The sequence below is a fragment of the Phoenix dactylifera genome, chromosome 5 (assembly GCF_009389715.1).
Source record: "Phoenix dactylifera cultivar Barhee BC4 chromosome 5, palm_55x_up_171113_PBpolish2nd_filt_p, whole genome shotgun sequence".
Taxonomy (NCBI): Eukaryota; Viridiplantae; Streptophyta; class Magnoliopsida; order Arecales; family Arecaceae; genus Phoenix; species Phoenix dactylifera.
The window spans coordinates 2,485,455-2,507,756 of NC_052396.1; the positions used below are offsets into that span (position 1 = coordinate 2,485,455).

The following is a 22,302-nucleotide window of genomic DNA, read 5'->3' on the forward strand; positions in this document are numbered from 1 at the left end:
TTCTTTTTCATTTCTAATGATATCATCTAGGAAATGTGTCTATTGTAGAAATTATCGGTTAACACATGTCCTCTCTTTGAATGGGCTGCATCTTTCATATCAATTTTTTTCCCCCAATCTCGTAGGATAGGATTGTAGCTTTGGAGTAGAAATTTGACTTGAAAAGACGATCATTGCAAGTTTTAGCAGTCCTTGCATTGGTAATAGTTGATGAAACATATATATATAGACTTCAATGATGCTCATATTATCTTGAGTCATGTACAAATTCCCAAATTTCTTTGACCTATTTCAATTACAAATTTATATAAAATAAGTTTTTTAAATTATCATTATTTCTATATTTATTATATTTTTTTTGGGAGTGCAATGGTAGGTTTTTTATATAAAATTATAGTACCCTATTAAATGAGGAGTAAAGCATAACTATACAAGACTGTATTTTGTTCAAATATAGGACTTGCATATGGCTTTGAAATAAGTTTCATAGCTGCAGAATAGTTTTCGACAGATAAGCATAATTTAGTAATGGTATAACAAATATAACTATTTTATTAGAGGAATGTCATAAACTATTTTTACCATAAATATCTATGCCTATATGTTACTTTTCATGTAAAATTTTCATACAACAATTATTCAGAAAAAATTGTAGCTAGACAAAAATCAAAATAATTTATTATACAACTAAACCTATCTTTTTAATCCTCATAAAATCTATTTAACGGAACCTAATCGATCATTTAGGCAATTAAATAAAAATAAAACGAGGATGTAAATAATCATTAAAAAAACGCATCCCAAGATTGGCATTATCGTTATCCACCTGACCCTTAAAATTCGTGCACGTCAGAGGGCATGTCACGTGCATCATACGTGCTCAGCAGCGACGCCGCGGCTCGAGCCCACCGAAGAGCGAAGGACGGAAGTCGGATTCGGATCCGGACACCGAATCACGTGGCGTCCAGACCGACCAAATCAATCAATCAATCACCGCCGTTCAGTAATAATAGGCGATGGTGGGGCCCAGCGGCCCACGGAGATGCTTAGACCCCACTCGACAAACACGTGCCCTCCGGTATCCCCCCCGTCACCAGGAGCCGTCCGTTCCACCCCTCCGTTCCAAAATCCGACGGTCAACGTCAACTCGCACCTTCTGTTCAACTCTTTGGCCGTTAGATCTAGGCCATAGACACGTGACCTCCATCGAAGGATCTGCGACGCAGGTAAGGGCGCTGTTATCACCTAACCTTCTATTTTGGCTCGGTGGAGGGCGCGGTGGGACAGGTCACGGTCGGTAGTTGTCGCAGAGAGACCGCCCTTTTCGTTTCGAGGATCGAGAGGGAGAGGAAGAGGGAGAGAGAGATGGCTTCTTCGATTTGAGACCAAGAAAAGAAGAATAGCTTGCGGCCGAGGATTCCTCTCTTTCCCCTCTCTAGCTCTCTCCTTCTCTCCCGTTCCATTTTTCCCTTCTATTTCTTGCCATTGTCGCCTTTTGATGCTATCTCTCTTTGATTGGAAGGATTTTCTTTTCCCTCTATTATCGCTTGAATCGTTTCTTTTTCAATGGGTTGCGGGAGAATCCTGTGGATTCTGTAAGATGTGAAGGATTCGGCCGTTGGAATTGGGGAATTCGTGTTTGTGTGTTGGGATTTGAGATTGGATCAGGGAAATCGGGGATTTGGGGGATGTATATTGAGGAATTAGCCGAGGGTGAGTCGGGGAGCGGTGGAGGAGGAGGAGGAGGGGAAGATGAATCATCGGTTGCTGGGGTTAATGGCAAGAAGGTTGGATTATTGGATGCGAAGAGGGCTATGGTTGGGGTTGGGGCTCGGTTCTCTTCTATCCGACTCTTTTGTATAATGTCCTTCGGAATAAGATCCAGTCCGAGTTTTCGTTGGTGGGATGAGGTCGACCAGGTTTGTGTAATTCTCTCTTTAGCTCCTTCTCATGCTGCATTTTTTTCTTTTGGGATTTTTGTTAATTTTATTATATCGGTTTTTCCCCTCCCTCTTTCGATGCCTGATTATAGCTATTTATATGCGTATAATCATCTCCTGTTTGCCTATCAAGAATTGTTGGATTGTAGATGCAATAAATATATGATTTTGTTATAGATCCATCAAGCTTGAAATGTCCTGATATTTATCATTGAGAAATTTATTGTCGAGAAAATACTTCTTGGAAAAACAATTTGAATCCGCATTGTTTTATTAGAACCCATGTATTTATTTGCAGCGCACAAAATTGAAGATTAATGTCTCGTTGCTATGATGGTAAATTCATACTTGTTAGCACAAAGAAATAAAATAGAAAATTATTGAGGGAAAGATTTTAAGTTTCAGTAGTTAGGATTGTCGTTTATGAGATTTAGAGTGATTATAGGGAGGTGCTACATTGGGAAAAGTGAGAGGTACACTCTTCTTTTCTGAAGTTGTTTGCTTCATGGAGGGGAGTTCAAATAACTGTGAGGGTGGGGAGACATGTACTCTTTTTTAAAGCTTTTAATTAGGGGAGGAACGTGGATTTCGGTATTAATGCATATCTAGCGATGGATGCCGGGCAGAAGTCAGTAAGCAATATGAAACAAAAATCATGAAAATATTCAATTCAATCATATTTTGGTTGATTGCTGTCCTGTCATGGTCTGTGGATAATGTTTTCGATATTGAGTTAAATGTTGCAGCAAGTTGGCTTTTATTTAAAAAATCAATAACAAAGTTAATTGGGAGAAAGAGTCAGCCATTACAGGTAAATTATTATTTTCCTCAGACCTCAATAAAGGGGGTTAAAAAAAGAGGCTGATTAGTAAACCTTTGAATTTGAAACAAAAGCTTTCTGAATTAATCTTTATACATAAATGAATACTAAAAGAAAAAAACATGTGAAAACTCAGTCAAAAGTTATCAGTGTTATGGTTGGGGTTGTAAACGTATGATGTGGAACCGACCAGAACATGACCTTATTCAATCCAAAGTGAAGTCATTTAGATCAGGCTCAGTTTTTACTTGTTTCAAATGTGGCTCAGATATGGTTTTAAGAAGTATGTGTTGTTATTTGTAATTTCATAGTTCTTCATGGATTTGTGTTCTTAATGATTATTTATATGTGCTTATTATTTATCTTTTGTGGAATGGGTTTTTGAAAATGCTTCAATGTTTTAACGGTTGTTGGTTTCTTTTGCAATATATGTGTTTTATTATTTTATTATTATTATTTTTTTTGACCTGATATAACCCAAAAAACCCAGTTGGGCCGCAAAATAAAGTTGAAACTTGATCAAACCTACCAGAATGTAAATGAATTGGGATCAGAATCACAATTTGACCCTTCAAATGTGGATCAGCTGGAGCATGCCAAAATCCAATCCAGCCCAACCCATTTGCCTAGATGAGTTTGAACTTCATTAGCTTAACATTCTTGATAAGGTTCTAAAATTTTGTTCAATACATTTGTTTTCTAAATGGTGAAAATGCACAATAATATATCCTACCATACCTGAGTCATAATATTAGAGTACATGTTATGTAATAAAAAAATACAAGATTTTCCCTTCTCTTTCATTGGTAGCTAAACTAATAGGATTGTGTATTTAACCCATGAACAGCATAATATAATGTGGAAGATATGCACATCAGATGAGTCCCCTGCTTGTTGCATTTTCTTCGCTTTATAGTTTATATTAGCCTTACCTGTGAGTCTTATGGTGCTTTTGGAGAGCCTTATCTCGAAGCATGAGGTGTGGCAAACCTTAGATATGCCTCTATAGACAATACTATAAACTTCTCTCTCTCTTCTCTCTCTTGTTTATTGGAATTAATAGAACATGAAGTTGAATTGATCAGTCATGTATGGGACCTTCTTAGTCTTATGTCTTCTCACAAAATAGGCTCACAGTGGAGCTTCTTAAAAAAGTATGCCAATCTCTGATTTTCGTTCCCGTTTGATTAACCAACATAACTATTGACTTCCCTAGTTGAGATTATTCTATTCATTTTTTACTCTTTTATTATATAGTTAAAACTATAGAATGGTTAAACTAAATGATCAAAAGGATGGCCCAATATGCAAGGTTCGAGGAAGGTCAGATGTATGCAACCTTACTATTGCGTCAAGGCTCATCCTTGATATGGTTCACAAATGATTAAGGTTGGAAAAACATGTATCATTACCTAAACACCTAAGATACACTAAATTTTAAATACATAGCATGGTTATCAAATAGCGTAGGTGACCCCAAGTGATAGATGCTCTCTTAGCTTCTGCGATAGCCGTGGTGATTAGGTGACTGTCCAGATGATAGAGGGAGATACCTTGATTGTTGTCAACCACGATGCAAGCCTTGTTGGCCCCTACTGAGCACTGATTGAGGCTCTATAGGAGTGGAGAGTGGAGATCAGTAGGTTTGATGAGTCGGCCTAGGTTAGATCTCTGATAATAGAGTGGCAGTTTCAAAGTGGATCACCCCTAATGGATGTCATTTGATGGATATAATAATATTGTCCTTACTAGCAATGAACCAACAAAATCATAGAATTTAGGCAGTCGATTTGTGATGTATGAAAGCAAAGAAATTGGACGGTAATATTATCCTTATTTAGTTCGCACATGGTTTCTATGGTTAAAAGCATTCAAAATGAGTGGCTACAGTTGGACGGTAAAGAATCAGGAGTGAACATGGTTTTCCTTTTTTCCTCCACATGTGCTTTGTTATTATATGACTTTTTTTTTAGACTAATGTATCTGCCATCAGTTTTTACTGTTAGGTGCTGTTCCATTCCCTAGTGATGTTCCTTGCTTAAAGCAACTTGGTGTTTGTGGAGTTATCACATTAAATGAACCATATGAGACTTTGGTCCCTACATCACTATATCTTGTAAGTACTTTATTTTCTGTTGCCCTTAATTTATATGCATCATATAAATTTATTTGCAAGGCATCTTGCTATTCTCCTTATCTGTTGACATTTTGTTATGTGACAGAGTAAATTTTACATTGGTTGAGAAAGGTAACACAAGGAAAAGGATGATTTGGTTATATTGGTTCTGTGTGTACCTACAGGCCCTTGAATTCAGCAACACATAGAGGAATCGCAGCCTTCAAGAGGATTTGGAGCTACCGCAGCTTACCATATTGATCACAATCTGAAATTATATAATCTTGAATTTAACATGATATTTGATGTCCTGCCTTTGGCAACCGATGTTTTAAAAACTGTACCATTCATCAAACCAGAAAAGGGGGCAGGTCATGGGTCGCTAGTTAAACCGTTGGGTTGAGCAGAATTGAATCATGATATCATGATGATGCAATAAATACTATTAGTTGCTAATTAGTTATATATAAAAAATAGATTAAAGTTTTATATCAAAATTGTAAAAGAATTCATGCAAACAAAAGACAAAGAATAATAAAATGGATAAAAGCAATCAGCATTACAATATCAAGGTTGAGCTTCAACAAATAAATCATGATACTGTTTCAACTTCAGATTCATGTTGAACTCATTGCCACAAAGAACTTGTTACTAACAAACCAGTATTACAATTACATAACTGAGCTTGTATCACACCCAGTATCATATCAACCGGGGTGAGATTTGTCATAAAATACCCATCAGTTTAACCCTGACTGGATCGTTAAAAAGAGGGCGGGGCAAAATAAGAATAAGTAAATAAGGGCAGATTGATATACCTAGAGCCAAACTTCGAGGTTGATATTGTTGTACTGCACCATTTTGCTGAATCAGAGCAAAAAGAAGGGCATCTACTAATCGGGAAATCTCAAGAATCAAATGGTGAGCGGGAGAAGACACATTTGGGATTTTGAAGACTGCTTTCCCTATTTGGAACCGACTTGAAACAAAATAAGGGGAAATAGATAATACTTACAGATCCAAAACAAAGAATGAACTCAAGAAAGAAAAGCGGGACGAGAAAGATATAAAGAATGTGTTTTTTTTGGCATTATAGAGGTCGAGGATTAGGATCTGAGCCTCTCAATTGCTGAAGAGGGAAGAGAGATCTGAGTGAAGAGGATGCCCATGGCAGTGGTGGATTGTTTGAATCCGAGGGCCCAGATTCCCCTAGGATGAAATCAGATTGGTGGAGCAAAATGCTATTCCCTGCAATGAAGAAGGGTTAGAGAATGGGGAGAGAAAGAGAGAGAGCACAGGGGAGGGGTGTGTTGCTGCTGCATGCCAGCCTGCCACCAAAGAGCAGGAGAGGGTGGGAAGTTGTTGCCCGTTATTTGCCATCATGCTCCAGTGAACAAGGATACGAGGTGACAAGGTGTTGCTGTTGCCCATAGACCTGCCACCATGCTCTGATGAGTGATGTGGAGGGAGTGAAAGGGAGATGACAGGAAGAGAGAGGGACTTAAAGGTATACTTGTGCTGGTTGGTAGCTGGGGAGGAGGCTTCAATTGATCGTTCTCTTTGAATTTTAATCTCTCACCCCCCCCCCCCCCCCTTTTTTTTTTGCTACAATGGATGACTCATACACTTCTAGTGTAAATACATCCAAAAAAGTCAAAAAATAACAAATTAGGGGGCACTCTAAGCTTTTGTTGTTTCCATCTCTTGAATTTGCTTCCAGTTTATTGGTATTTCATCTTGTTTCTTGATAGTGTTATTTTCACCCTTAGTGGCTATGACTGTTTTCTTTGATGACTTAAGTAATTTGGTCATTTTTCTTCTCTAGTAAGTAGAAGGCAATTCATTATATTCATTGGTTGTATATGAATTTAATAATACATTTTTTTGGAATGCATTTTCTTTTAAATATTATTGTAGGCTCATGGGATTCGACATTTGGTGATACCAAACAAGAGATTACCTCTTTGCCCCATCATTTGGAGATATATGTCGAGCTGTAGACTTCATCCATGGTAGGCATTTGCCTTGTTCAACTTTAACATGCATATCAGATAAATTTATCTTCAATGTTGCCTTAGTTATGATGTAATTGTCCTTTAGTGTCGTGGGATTGTTGGATTTAGACCTGATATGTGAGGTCCTGTTCACTGATTTACCAACATTTAATAACTTACAGATCCGTTAGTATGCAAAAGCTATTTTGAGATTCCTTTTCAAGAAGTTACAATATATATTACTAATTTTGTAATTCTTGACATATAGAAATTAATGGTATTTTTTAGCATCTTATGTCTATATCAGGAATCCTGGTTGTGTTGTTTCATTTAGAAGTTAATGACATTACCGTAACTACTAGTGTCATATTGTCTGTTTTTTTCAATTATATAATCTGATGCTCTGTTTTGTCACCTGCTCCATGCGCATGCACCAGCATTCAAACCTCAACTAGTGGACATCATTTTGCTATTTAATGAAGCATGTATACATGCATGCACAATGCATATTTAGTAATAAAAAGAAATGATGAAATGAGCTGGAAGGAAAATTAAGACCTCACATAAATGTTGTGTGTATCTCACAAACAGAAAATGTCAAAATATATGATACAAATATAAAAAAAATTTATCAAGCACAGATTGCCATCTTTCTCATTGAGTCTTTTTTGCTCCTGATTAAACATAAAATAGATGGAGATATTTGTTGGTGAGACACTTGTTAGGAATCACAAGATCAAGTGTGGTGGACTGGTGGAGGTAGGAGATGGTATTGGTGTTTTTTGAGGGAGGGAATGCTTCTTTTTTTAGAATATAATGAATCCTTATTTTGACCTCTATCGAATCGAATCGCGCCAAAAATTGTATATCCAATAAATAAAGGTTTCGCAAGCGAATATTGACTCTTTCATTCATAGGGTTAGTCAATTCATGAACCTCTCATAAGAAAGAAATTTTTTCTTGGTTCATTCCGCCATCCCACCCATGAATTTATTAGGATTCAAGTCAAACATTTATTTACCGGCGTTCTCTTTCTCTTTTTTTTCACCGGAAAAGAAAAGGAAAGAGAACACGGAGCAATATAGGCATGTTGCTAGGGTTATTGGACCGGTCAACCGTTGAGTCCAACCAATATTTTTTTCTCATGTTGAGCCACATTAAATGTTAATTCCATAACCTTACCATGATCGGCAATCAAAGTGGATCCACGAAAATTTAGCAGATACGCATGATTCCCCAAGCGGATCCATAACAAACTATCAGTTCAGCATTTTAATGCACGCCACAGCCTTGGAAAGCCAACCAGAGTCTGCCAAATCAGCAAACATCGCCATCTCACGTAATCTCCACCACGTGGCGCTTTAGAGAGGAGCCATCTCATAAGAGCAATGAAATGTGGCACCCACCTCCCGCGCTGCCATAAAGAAGCTTCAGTTTAAAAGATCATGGTAAATTACACCTACCACTGGCCCTCCTAGTCATACAGATCTTCCGATACAACATATAGCATAAGAACAACCTAAAACACATTAAGCTAGGTCAACTGCTCTGCGACCATGGCGAAGAACCCGATCTAAATCGAGCAGGTTTTACATGAAGATTTTGTTCGGCATATTCTATTTGATACTGGTAGGAGAAAAATCCGACTCGGTATTATTAAAAAAAAGGGCAAGCAGAACCAAGTCAAGATGATATGGATCACTCCTCCAAATTTAAGAATACGACCGATACGATTGATTGGCCTGTGCGCTTCTCTTATTACTTTTTTGTATCCCTCTGTTCCTCGGATACAATTTGATCCTTCTACAGCCAAATCTCAAAAGGAAGAAAATAAGCTATGTTCAAAATGATCAATAAAAATGATCGGGAGTAAATGATTGAATGCCGTGTAGAGTTTATAAAGTAGAGTGAGTGATCATTGCTTGGAGACTTGATGGATGGGAGTCTCCTATAGCGACATGCCATGGTTGGACCCTGCGCTGGTTGAGCATCGTTTGATCCTCTTAGAAGGAGTCAAGTCCGTGATAGAAAAGCTACAAAAAGTCCATCCGCAACTTGAATGAAAGTCAAGTCAAAGAAGAAATCTACTAACTAATCGGTGCAAACTTCTCAGCTCTCCTACGATTAGACGTAGTGTCGTTTCTGAAACTCCTTTGTGAAAAGAGAACAACTCCTTTGCATCAGTTACCTTTCAAGGCTTTGGCGCTTTTGTCAAAAAGTCCTAAGACCAGTAATGCCGTATCTAGAGAGATAAGCGAAGTAAGGGCCTAAAGCTATTTCATACCGTACTCGTCGTACTTCCTCTTCTGCAATCATCATGGTAAGCTTAAGCGCTTAAATAGTGTGTATTTTCAATCGTAACCAGCCCTTACCGCGATCAGCCTTTACCGGCTAGACCGAGGAGAGAGGAACAGAAGACTCTTGATTTTAGGCTTGTTGTATAGTTTCGATAGTAACAGCTTCTCCAACAAGGCCTCTTGAGCCTCGGGCGCAGTTGAAGAAAGATTCTCCTTCGGCTTGTCTTTGTCGGATTTCTTTTTCGTCTGCTTCTGGGGTGCGTCTGTGTCAGCGACGGCTGTCTGCTCTTTAGGGCGACAACCCTTGCTCGAAACACCGAAGCGGCGAGTATCCCGGGCTGTTTGATCAGCATTGCGCTCTGCCAGCGCTCGCTCTAACCCACCCGTTTGCCAACGAAGATAGCATGGCGAAAGAGGAAACTGGGGTCGTATGCAAAGCATATTTTTCGTCACCCTTAGCGAGTAAGGCTGTCTACTTTTCAGACTCCCGTTCTGACGCCGGCGAAGGTTCAGATGGGACTTCCTGAGATAAGGATTGAGGAGCCAGTGAGGTTCTCCTTCCATTGTCTGAACTTCCTGTGCCTCGTCCCAGAATACGTTCTTATCCTCGTCTTCCACTATAGGGAATTCGTAGACGTCTTCAAATGTGGCGTAAGTAATAAGGTCTCTTCCTTTATGTCTTCCTTTATGGAGAGTATTGATGCCAAATTTATCATTTATGTGGGATAAATGGGCACCTGGTTCCTGATTACTACTGACATATAGCATTATAACCAAAATTAAGTCTTGGAATCAAGCACCATACTGATATCTTTCTATACAGTATAGTATTTTCCTATATCAGCCCGTGGTACATTACTGGAGTTGATAGAACACACATACCATGTGTCAGTTTAGTAGTATACTGAGAAAACCCTGCTCCCCCACCCACTCCCATACAAAAGGAAAAAAAAAGAGCTCGGTTTGGATTGGTACTTAAAACCTTGATTAAAGGTTTTTTTTAATAAGATTTGTTTGGAAAACCAATGGAAATTTGGAAGAAAAATTTGCAGACCCAAAGCCAAAACACACTTTCCGATATAGATGACACGATAAGTTTTTCTGCCTATGTTTTGCAATAATGCCATCAAACCTTTTTGGTTTTTCACTTTTCATATTTTCCCATGCTTACTAGCTGAGTTGGACCTCTGTTCTTTGGGATTGAGCTGTGAAAAATTTTTGCATGTTTTTGGTTGATTTCTTTATATTGTTTTGTAAGTTGAACTTATGTATTTATGTGGACTCTATGAAGAGAACGCATCCAGTGGGAAAACAACATATGTTCACTGTAAAGCAGGTCGAGGGCGCAGCACAACCATTGTTCTCTGTTACCTGGTTTGTCATGCATTTAGCTCTTTAATGGTGACATGTGTGATTGTAAAATCTTTATTAATAGAATTTTATCTTTCAGGTGCAACATAGGCAGATGACACCTAGTGCAGCATATGCATATGTCAGATTAAGCAGGCCAAGAGTTCTTTTAACTTCTTCACAGTGGCAGGTAACTCATTATAACATCTGCAGGTTCTTGATAAATATTATTTTTCAGTCATCTTTATCATCATCAGTTATTTTAGACACTCTAGTCTTCTCTCTTTTATCCATTATGAAGATAAATCTTATTGGTTCTTCTTTATCAAATTATGGTTTGCTATTTAATTAGTGGATCAAGCCTTCCTTGATAAATCACCAAACAGATTAAACAAATCAGATTGTTGTCCCCTACATGTGTATTAATTTGCATTTTAGCAGGTTTTCAGAATAATTCTAACTGCGCATATAACTTATCTAATAGTTACACACAAGTTGACTTGCTTGGCTGTTCAGAACTGAGACATATGTTTATCAGTATATATTTTGTAAAAACCTTTTTCCTTCTCCTCACTTTTTTTTTCCTTTGGAAAGGGCGGTGGTAGTAGTGATAGATAACATTTAGAATTACGGTTATAAGCACTTTATAATCTGTTTCTTATTTTTTGGGGAAATTATTGGAACACACTCTGAACTTAGGGTTGTTTTCACTTATTACCTTTCAAGTTTAAAAAGTTTTGATCTAGTTCCTGAAGTTACTTAGATGGTTAAATATGGTCCTGCCATCTGTCTCCATTTACTTGAGCTTATGGACTTGTATCATGTGATTGTCGTATGACAATCTCCATATTAAAACATCCTTGACTAAGATAAGGCCTTGCTCAGCAAAGGGGTTTGGTGCTTCTCAGGCTCCTGAGTTTTTGAGGTGGTGGCAGGAAGGGCACCACAATGCTGGAGCATGCCAATCATAGTAAATAAATTAAAGAAACCCCAACAGTACAAAACTTTGAAAAAGAAAAATCCATAAATTAGAAAAACTAAGTAGGGGAAAGGGAAAAGAAGGCTTAGATTCATCTTTTTTTCTGCAACTAATAAATCAAAACAGCTGTAAATAGTTGCCTGTAGAAGAACAGCAGCAGACCATCCAAGATTCCCTAGCCGTTGCAAAACCCTCATTAAGGAATCATCACAGCCTCCTCATATAGAACCCAAAAGCAAAACAAAGAAGAAGAGCAGAAGCAAGTTTATAAAAAGGACTTTTCCTTGTGGTGGGAATGTTGGAAGAGATCGAGGGAGAAGACAGGGAGGAGGCAGAGCTGAAGCTAATGGAGGACCAAATAGATTCGGTCATCATGGTGGGAGAAGTGCTTCAGAAAGATGCAGTCTTCGTCTTGATTCTGACACCATGCCCTTGGCTATGTCAATATCTCCATTCCATGGTTTCCACCAGCTAAGTAGTCGTGGAGCCTTTGCTGGATCTGCAACATGGGAAAAAGAAGAACTAATGGTACTGACAGAGATTGGGTTAGACCTGGCAACAGAGAGGGTCTAGGGGGTGACAAGCTCCTCCTTGGTGGCTTGATCCTTGTTATAGACGTCCTCCACATTTCTGTCAACAGTGGACTTGGGATCCATATCGAGCACCAATGGCCCATCCCCTCTAATCTCCTTCAGCGTGCTTTCCATTGGCACTCCTCTCACCTTCCCATCTCTCCCTCCTCTCTTGCAGTATTGCACCACCACCGCCTATGCTTATATACCCAAAAAATCCAAAAACCTCCCTCCATTGCTCTCCATTGTCAGGGGAACCCTTGGCCCCGCAGCAGTCATGCAATAGTTGGACGGCTAGATCCCTGTCGAGGAGGATATTGTGCCCCCTTCCTTGGCCACCTTGACACCGTTCGCGAGCTCAGCCATTGCCTACAAGACGGTTACAAACATTTGCCAGAATGTAGCCAAGGGTTGCTGCTTCCTTGCCCAGGCCAACGCTTGGTAGCTCGCTGCCGCCCTCCTGTCTGCCCCCCTGGCCATTACAGATCGTTGGGGATTATGATGGGAAGATGAGAAAGATAATTTCTGTCAAGGGATTCTGTGATCGAATGCCACCAGACTAGGCAGAATTTCTCAATATGAGCGGCATTCCAAGTAGTATAGATCCTGTATTACTCAAATCTTTCTTAGAGAAAGGTGGCTTAACTAGATGTTACCAGATGCTTCTTTATAAGAAAGCACTTTGTCTTACCTATGAATTCATCCTAGTTGGGATAACTTATCCCAAGGATAATTTATAATCCCGGTTAACTTTTCCCAACTTCAGTTAACTTATTAGAAATTTTTAAATATGGAAAAGGTAATTTTGTCCTCTTAGATGGTGTCTTAACCATGTTGGGCGTCAGGTGGGCTCGGGCCATATAAGTAACTTCAAGGATAGATTGAAAGTTTTTAAACTCAAGGGGTACTAAGTGAAAACAACCCTAAGGTGTCATCTGGTAATGTTTCCTTTTTTCCTTGTAGGACTGGTTTGTACTACAAACAAGCTTCCATTTAATTTGTCATGAGTAACTCAAGCCGGCGAATTTTACTTATTCACTAGCTCACACTAAGCGACTAAATCTTGGTTTTAGAACTTGATTTCAGCTTTGATTTTTGGGCAGGTCAAATGCATTTCGTTTTTTCAGTAGTATCAACTTGAGTTTCTGTAGTTTTGACCCAAGAATAATGAAAATATACAAAAATAAAAAATTAGCAGAATGTTAGATTACAAGTCAAATTACTTCTTATTTCAAAAATATTACACTGATTGGACCGTTGAGTTTATTGTTTTGGTGGTAGCATGCTGAAAACATATATGTATGTATGGCATGCGCGCTCACATGTATGTATGCCACTTTTTTTCCTTTTTAAAGCATAAAAGCATTATATTGTTTTTGAGTGTGATTCATCATTTTATTATTTGATGACAATGTACTGCATATAATTTAAATGCTTATTAATTTAAGATTTAAGATAGCGAATCCTATATAAAAAAAATTACTATAACTTTCTTTAGGGTCCAATTCACAGTACCTACAAATTGCTAAACTTGTAAAGTCCAATCTTAATCTTGGGAAAATTCTTGGAATTTGAATAAATGATGGTGGCATTGATTATCCATATATGCAATTGATTTGACCCATAAGCAAGTTTTCAATGAAACTCCAAAAGCTGCTGGTTCCAACTGATTTTGCTTTTGGTTCCAACCGATGAAACTCCAAAAATTTTTGATTTTACCTATATATGTTTTAGATTGGTTCCAACTGACACTGGTTTTGTTTTTGGTTTTGCCTTTGGAATTCTGGCTGAAACTTAACATTGCTTCAAATCTATCACCATGGGGGGTAACCTTTGCTATTCTTTTGGGAGAAATATGCTTCAGTGTATTTCAAAATCCAAATCTGTATATCAAAATCTAGCTGATTTTATTTGTAGTGCTACCAATTCTGACAAGCCACTTGGATTTTCATGGAATGCATTTTGTTGCCACTTTTAGATGCTCTACTCAGAAGGCCCTCATTTACGATATAGCTCCTAAGATGCGAGTTTTGAATTATTTACTCGTGAGCTCCTTACCCTGGGTTATTTGCAAGTTGTTGGGATGCCTTTGTGGAGGAGGTGAAAGCTAAATTTCAATGATAAACATATTGTTTTGGAGGACAGGGTTTTAAAATGTCAGAGACCAAATTGAGCTTGACTATTAAAAAGAATAGAAGGAAAAAGGGCTTGTAAACTAGTTAAATCAAGAAAAAGTGTGTGAGATGCAGTTTTAGTGTCTTTCTATTCAAGTGGTTGGTTGCAAAAATCTGATGAAGGGAGAGTTTCTTTTCTTTCTCTCTTTAGCAAATTAATCTGCAAAGCAAGCGATGGGAATGGTTTTGTCATCATTCCCACAGGCTTGGTGAGGAGCATAGCAATTGGCTTCAGGTACTTGTTAGGTTGACCATATTGTTTGAGTGTTGGAAATGTACAATTCTAAGTATCAGCACAATGAGGAGGGTTTGAATTAATGACAAGCAACTGGGAAGGGAGAAGACTATAATAGTGTCTCAAAGATATTTCCCAATGCTTGTTCTTGTCAACATTGTGCACTTGCATTATCAGGAGGTAGATTAAGTACCTTGATGGTCTTACTATAGGAAACTTAGAGCTTAATAGTTAGGTTAGGCCATTTTCAGGGTACGTTGTGTCTAATAATTTGCAGTTGCTGGAGTTGGTTACCTTGGACTGTTTATCATCTTACATAGAGATTGTCTTATTGTGCCTGTTTTATTCACACAGTTTGAGACATTATTTCACACCTGAGCCATGAGGGTTTTTGTGAAATCACTTTGGTGCATGGTCATGTCCTAAAGTGTTAAGTACCTTTTATTGAAGAGTTTTTCTTGTGGCCTCTTCATACTTATTAGCATGTATATCCTTTTCCAAAATTAAACTCTACCAATAATCCATCAAAAGTGGCTTAAGGAACTGCCAACCTAGCTTAGTTGAAGCTGCTGCATCAAGGATGTGGGGCTTACTGTTCAGTGTTCACAAACTTGATGCGAATGGTTATGTGAGGATTCAAATTTATGGTGAAATACTGCACAAAACATTTAGTATATTTGAATTACTATACCCTAGTCCATCTGAATCTTGTTTGTTCTTTAAACCTTTAGATACATTGGTTGACCAATATGCATTGTATTTGATGCATCACTATTACATGATTCCAGTTCGGAACTGCCATGGATTTAACTAATTGCTACATAAATGTACTCATTCTTGTATTACTTGTTTGAGATACTACTTTATTGAAGCGTTAGAATTGGTCTGGTGATGTCAACTTTTGGTTTCAGGCAAAACTGTAGATCCTTTGAAATTGTGCAATGAAATCTCTACTGATTGTTCACAACTTCACACTAAGATGACTTGCATTCAAGAATCTTTTATCTTTGACATTTGCTTTTGGCATATGGTTTGCAGGCTGTCCAAGAGTACTACAGACTGAGGGTGAAGAAAACTGGAATATCTAGCTGTTTGGACAATCCAATTGTGAAGTCAGCGGTGCTAGTCACCACTCAAAAACTCGTGGCTTTTGATGACAGCTCCTTTGTGGTGGTATCCGAATCTGACCTTGATGGATATGATGGGGATGTTGCACCAAGCAATGTGGGGAATAGCATATGGGCAGAGCTTGGCCTAGCATACAGGGTGCAGTTAGCTGGCCAAGCAGCTTTTGCAAGGTTCTCATGTTTCTGGCTTCGGTGCCATGCTCATCAGGAGACACTGTTGACTGATAAGATTGGGAGGGAGAGCTGCTCCTTGGAAGCTGATCAGCTAGGAAATGGACATCCCTGTTTGTTGCAAGGAATGGTGGTGAAATTATAATCATGTCTTTTTTTTTTAATCCTTTTTTTTCTTGTGTCTTAATTTCCATAGGCCTTTGTGACAAGCTTTAGCATAGCTGGGAAAGCAGAATGAAAAAGACTGAGCTTCTTGTTGCATGCATGAGTACAGTTTGTACATATGAAATAAATTCTACAGCAATATGTAAAGAGATAATGAATAGCATTGTTCATACTGCATCCTCTTCCTTGTCACCTTGTGTATATCCAATGATCTAATATTGAGTTCGTGTCAACATTTTGTTTCGGGCATTCATAAACATACTCTCTAACTTTTACATTGTCTGAATGCCTGAGCTGTAGATGAGTTCGAAATAACTCATTTCAACTTTCTATTAATGTCACCGCTTGATTCAGTTTAGTGCTTGAAAAGGACACCACTCGTGTAGTTTGGGAGCTGCCTCCAAGTTGTTAACTTGTTCCCTGCAGCTGCTGCTGGGAGGTTAAATTCTTGTGAAAGCTTTAGTTTTTAGAGATGTCTGCCATTGTATTTGCTTTTATAATCAACCATGCACTATTTTATTTGGAAATGATGCAGAATAAAACTAGTATCATTGTCTTTGTAAATTTCAAGGAGAGACACCTGCCTCTCAATCCTAACCCAGACGCTTGAATGAGAAGGCTTGGTATATTAAAAATTGATATAGAAAAACTGTGGCCATGAGATATGAAGCCAGTTCTTTCACTGCCCTAGACCCGAAATTCCTACCATGAGTTTTCTGGCGGTCAGAATTTCCATGTATCCCCAACTGGCTTATGTTGTGGAAGCCAACATGAAACTCTAGATCATTTACTGTTTCAATGCAACAGTGTCATTATTTTGGCAGAGGATTCCAAATTCAGAACTGGCAAGGATCCAATCCTATGATCAAGCAATCGACCATTTGCTTTCAGTGGTGATGGTCGGAGCTCAATTTCTTTTGGCTTATACTCTTTGGCTAATATAGAAAGAAGGGAATGGCGAAAGTCTTAGAAACATTAGAGTGGAGCTTAGAGAGAATTTTGATGATCTACAAAGCTCAAGGATTCTGGCACCTGAGGCTGTCATATATCTCGCAAGTTTGCAGATCTTTCTTCACAAATCACTCTCCTGGAAGCCCCCCGAACTAGACTTTCTCAAAGTGAATTTTGATGAGTTTGTTCGGCCTAATTCTGCAGGTGCTGTTTTTGTTATTCGAAATCAAATAGGCTGAGTACTATGTACTGCATCCATTCCGATCGCGGCTAACTCTGTTCCCATGGCTGAATTTGTGGTGGCCTGGTATAGATGTAAAACAGTTACATCTAGGTTCCAAAATGGCAAGGGTGATTCGAAGACCAGGGTGACATGGATAAATGGCAAGGAATGTTCGCGGCATCCAGCGTTGAGAAATATTTAGCATCTTTGTCCTACTTTGACTAATTTCTCCTACCTCCACGTTTTTTGGGAAAATAATCAGTGAGCAGACTGTTTGGCTAGCATTGCAAGCTTAATGTGTGTCTCAACATACATGTGATGGTGCACTAGTCTTGCCAGAAAATGCGATATGTTATAGCTGGTTCACTGTTAGGTTTAGATGTCGTGGCAACAATTAATAAAAGAAGCTATGAGGCAATTATGTTTGTTCTTTCATGCAGGATTAAAGAAGATATATTTTCAACTAAAAGAATGTAAAGAAAGGGGAAGAGGTTTGGTTTATACAAAGGTTCGATTAAGGCTAGGCTACCCCAAACCTGTACATATCCACACTGTAATTAATTTGGAACTTGATTTATCCAAAACGTGTTTGCTTGGGTGAGATTTGGATTAAGAAAATCTTACGTTATGCTGGCTTGAAGCCATGAAGGCTTATGCAACCAAAACCCAAACGGAGCCAACAATCCCGTACATAATCCGTTTTTACTGCTTGCAACCCAACCTTGTTAAACCTAACAACCTAGACATCATCTGAGATATCTATCTTGGTGCCTCCTTGCACGTATGAAGTTACCACTTCACTTCCTTCGGACTCATCCTTGCAAATAGCAATCCTACACCCAAATTCTAAGTTGCAGCAATGGATATAACTTTCAACTAATTTAACCTGACGTGATCCCTAAACTGTGCTCAGTTTAAATTTTAAAGTGCCAATGCTTGTTTATTATATACAATGCAGTGTGGCTCTTAACATTCTACTTGGATGTCACTTGCATGTTCATTCACCCCTCTTTCCCTCTCTATATGTTGTGATAAGAAAAACCCATCTAATAAAATCAGAAAATACAATATTATGAAACTAGAGAAGAATACTACCAGAATTTGTCGCCACCAGAATGATCCAACTGTGACTGGCTACTGTCATCACAGTGGTAAAATATAAATGGTCATGGGAGCATATTAATTATAACATCAACAGAGAGGAGAAATGGCATGATAGTTGCCTTAGATGCATTTTCTTTTACAGCTCATGGCTTCTCTTTCCCACCCACCATGAATACTAATTATGCGTGGAATGGCCACCCTAAACTAATGGTGTACCATGTTAAGCCCTACAAACCCACCCCACCAACCCCTCGCAAATTGCGATCTCACTGTCCTCACAAGCCAAAAGTATCAATCACCACCTTCTCCTTCAAGACCCCTTCAGTTTTTTTCTTTTCCCAACACTCCATTAAAAGCCTCCAGCCATCTTTCTTGGTTGTAACAATTCAGAATTTTACTAAAACAAAAAATAGCTATTTTTTTAATTTTTTAATTAAATATAAATATTTAAATTTTTTAATAAATAATTAATATAGAACTATATATATATATATATATATATATATATATATATATATATCCAAGCAGACAGCAGGACCACATCTCCTTGGAGGCAGGCTCCAAATTCAGCGCTGGCCGCCGTGTCATTCCCCACTTAACACGGTGCATTTCCCACTGAACACGGTGCATGTCCCAATCATACTTTGAAACCACCGTCCTATTCAAGTACTCGACGGCAAATCCACCACCTTTAGCCCTGCTCGGATCGTGCCGATCGTGGTTTTAAAATAAACGGCTACGGTAACTGTTTCGTAACCCTGCCGCATGACATGCACGTAGCAGATATTAAATAAGTATTATTTTCCATTATGATAGTTTCCATGCAGCGGAAACGATTGTTATTAGTTGAAATATGTTATTTTTTTAAAAAAAATATTTTTAGATAATTACAAATAATATTTTATCGTAAATAAATCAATTCCGACTTTTTGGATGACCGTTGCATCAGCTAGGCTTAACTCGATAAATATGGAGTATTGCATGTGGTACAAGTGTCATCAATCTAACTCAGCTCCTTCCTTATCTCTCTCTCTCTCTCTCTCTCTCTTCTCTGTATAAAAAATGGAAGCTTTTCTTCACTCCTCTCAAGAAACTCCGAAGAATCACTTGGGTTCTCAGGTAACGATCCATCCGTGCATCCTCCCAGATCTGAAGCTTCCCATCCCCTCGTTGCATCATATTTCCCCGCCAAAAATGGAATTTTTCTGAGAAGACGCCGCTCCAAGAGCTAAGAAATGGAGAAGCACCGAAAAATCCAGATAGTTCTCGGCGTAATCTCTCCATTTCTTGTTCTGCTGCTACTCTACGCAATGTGCTGCTGTTTTCGGAGGAGATTCGGGTGGAGCAGGGAGAGGGAGTCGTTGGAGGGCGGGGGATTTGGGTGCGGCGAGGAGGAGGGGGAAAAGGAGGCGGAGGAGCTGACCAGGTTCGCCGGAGGGGAGCATCTGACCGTCCACGACATCCTGGACGCGCCGGGGGAGGTGGTGGGGAAGTCCAGCTACGCGACGCTCTACAGAGCCAGCCTCCAGCGGAGCGGCTCGGTGGTGCTGCTCCGGTTCGTCCGCCCGGCCTGCGTCGGCCGGACCCAGGACGTCCTCCTCGCGGTCCGGAAACTGGGGCACGTCCGCCACCCCAATCTGGTACCCATGCGAGCGCTGTATGCGGGGCCAAGAGGGGAGACGCTTTTCGTCCACCCGTTCTATTCCGTCGGGACTCTGTCGCAATTCCTTCGAGGTGAGTTGCTTGATTCCTTGGTGCTCTAAAGTTGATACTTTTGGCTGATTTTCGTACAAAGTTTGCAGCTTTGGGAGAAATTGAGTATGTCGATCGCAAAAACAAGACAAAAAAAAAGATTTTTTTTTGGAATTACTGAATGGGTTTTCTAAGTGTTGTGCTTGATTCGTTTGTCTGGACTATATGGTTCCACTTTCTCTTTGTTTGTTCTCAATGGCGTTTTCTTCTTCTTTTGATTCGTTCGTTTGAACTGTATAGTTTTAATTTCTCTTCTTCTATTTGCAATGTCACCGAATAGCAGCTCATTCTTTTGGTCTTTCCATTTAGAAGGTTACACCTCCCTTCTGTGAATTTAGAGAATGACATCCATAACATATTTTGAAAGTTCCAGGAAGGGAATAAGCATTGGGTTTTCGGGCTATAGCTTTGCCATAAGAGAAGAAGAAAAGGGGATAAAAACTTACTTTTGGAAGAAGAAATGGATGAACTGGAATTGTCTGGAACTAAAATGTTCTGATGAATTTGTACTCTTTTGATTCTTATCGACTTGTTAATTAAATTAAGCTAGACTTCGATGTTCTCAAGCTGTTGTTTAGAGTAGGATCATTTTGGATTTTTTCTTAGTTTTGTTTCGATTAAACCGTTAATATGTCGCCTTCTGTGGTATTGGAGAAAGCCTATCTGATGTTTTTGTTCACTTTATGTCGTTAGATACCTGGCTGCAATGCTAGTCTCGTGGCACAAATTTTCTTGCCCTTTGATATCGAAAAATTGGCAGTTTGATCTCCTGTTTGTTTCCTGATTTCTCAAACTTAGCTCAATGAATCCAATCGTTAAAGGACTTATTGATTCATAAACCTCTACAGATGGAGCTGCTGAATCCCACAGATGGGAAGTCATTTATAAACTATCTCTGGGTATCGTCAAGGGACTCCATCACCTTCACACTGCCCTGCAGAGGCCTATTGTCCATGGCAACCTCAAGTCGAACAACATTTTGCTGGACGCCGATTTGCAGCCTCACCTCTCAGATTTTGGCCTGCACCTCCTCTTGAATCCAGCAGCAGTACAGGAAATGCTCGAAGCCTCTGCAGCTCGGGGCTACAAAGCCCCAGAACTGATTAAGATGAAGGACGCCAGCACACAGAGCGATATCTACAGCTTGGGGGTCGTCTTACTCGAGTTGCTTGCTCGGAAGGAAATTATGAACAACAAATTCTTGCATTCTCAAGATCTTCATCTGCCCACCTCCTTGAGAAACTTGGTTTGCGAGCACAAAGTCCCTGATGCGATGAACTCGGCCGAGCTCATCAACCAAAGTATGAAGCAAAATTTCACTAACGAGGACAGTTTGCAGATGTTCTTTCAACTGGCAATGGCTTGTTGCTCTCCTACACCTGCCCTGAGACCGGATATCAAGTGCATTGTCAGAAGGCTCGAAGAAATTGGGCAGTGACATCTCCAACCTTGCACTAGTCTTTGAGGGAATTGGAATTTCGTGATGTTATGTTGATGAAGATGTCAAGAACCACAAGGATATTTGACACAGAAGGATGGCGACTAATTAAATCTTTCTTCTGAGCAACCTTATCTACATATGGCTTAGCAAAATGGCATGCCTTGTGGCCTTCGAATCAGAAGTCTCAGCAACTGGATGAGAGTGGTGGATTTCTCAGTGATCCATGTGGTGGTGGGGTTGGGTTTGTTTCTTTCTGAGGAACTAACAGTGCAACATACAAGTTGAACCACTCGCATGCATAGTTTTTTACAGATCAAATTGAGGAAGGACACGCCACAATCGGTGTGTAAAACAGAGACAGATCTTTTGGTGCTTGAAGAACTTTACTGTTGAACTCTTCTGAATGGCTGTTTGAGCTCCATTGAGAGATTGCTTCAGCTGTGACATCAGTTTACTGGTCATCTTTTAACTCAGATTCTTGGCTCACTTCTTGTGACCACTTTTATGTTTTGGGATGCACTGTAATATGCTCCCATACATGCATGGTTGAAGGGAGGAGTGAATTTACAAAGATTCCCTGTTAAACTTACACAGTTGAAGGTTTGTCTTTACAAAACATCATGACCTCGTCCTTATGGTTCTGTAAAATTATGTACTACTGTTGTTAATTACTTTATTGTAAGCTATGGTGGAAGAAGTTCATACTCATACTCAAAAGCTCTAATAAATGTTGTAAACTCTATCTAGTGGTCCTTTTTATTTGCCTCAATGCATGTAGTAAGTGATAGCTCACCTTTCCATAGCTACATGTCACCAACTGTCTTCATGAACTTTGCCAACTGGATGCTGGGTTCACATAATTTGGTCGGTTTAATAAGCTTTCTTATTATA

General features: G+C 39.2%; 2 protein-coding genes across 2 annotated transcripts; both read left to right on the plus strand.

The window, feature by feature from the left end:
• Positions 1-1,268: 1,268 nt before the first annotated feature.
• On the plus strand, positions 1,269-16,132 carry LOC103711674 (phosphatidylglycerophosphate phosphatase PTPMT1-like). The gene is given in 9 exon segments (XM_039126490.1): positions 1,269-1,833; positions 1,836-1,891; positions 1,893-1,919; positions 4,754-4,876; positions 6,794-6,823; positions 6,825-6,888; positions 10,459-10,541; positions 10,618-10,707; positions 15,516-16,132. Coding segments are annotated over 9 exon segments (1,023 nt in total). The 5' UTR covers positions 1,269-1,688; the 3' UTR covers positions 15,921-16,132.
• A 3,088-nt stretch (positions 16,133-19,220) lies between these two features.
• On the plus strand, positions 19,221-22,153 carry LOC103704654 (putative kinase-like protein TMKL1). The gene is made up of 2 exons (XM_039126491.1): positions 19,221-19,952; positions 20,819-22,153. The coding sequence occupies exons 1-2, from the start codon at positions 19,454-19,456 to the stop codon at positions 21,406-21,408; spliced, it is 1,089 nt and encodes a 362-aa protein (XP_038982419.1). The 5' UTR covers positions 19,221-19,453; the 3' UTR covers positions 21,409-22,153.
• Positions 22,154-22,302: the final 149 nt, after the last annotated feature.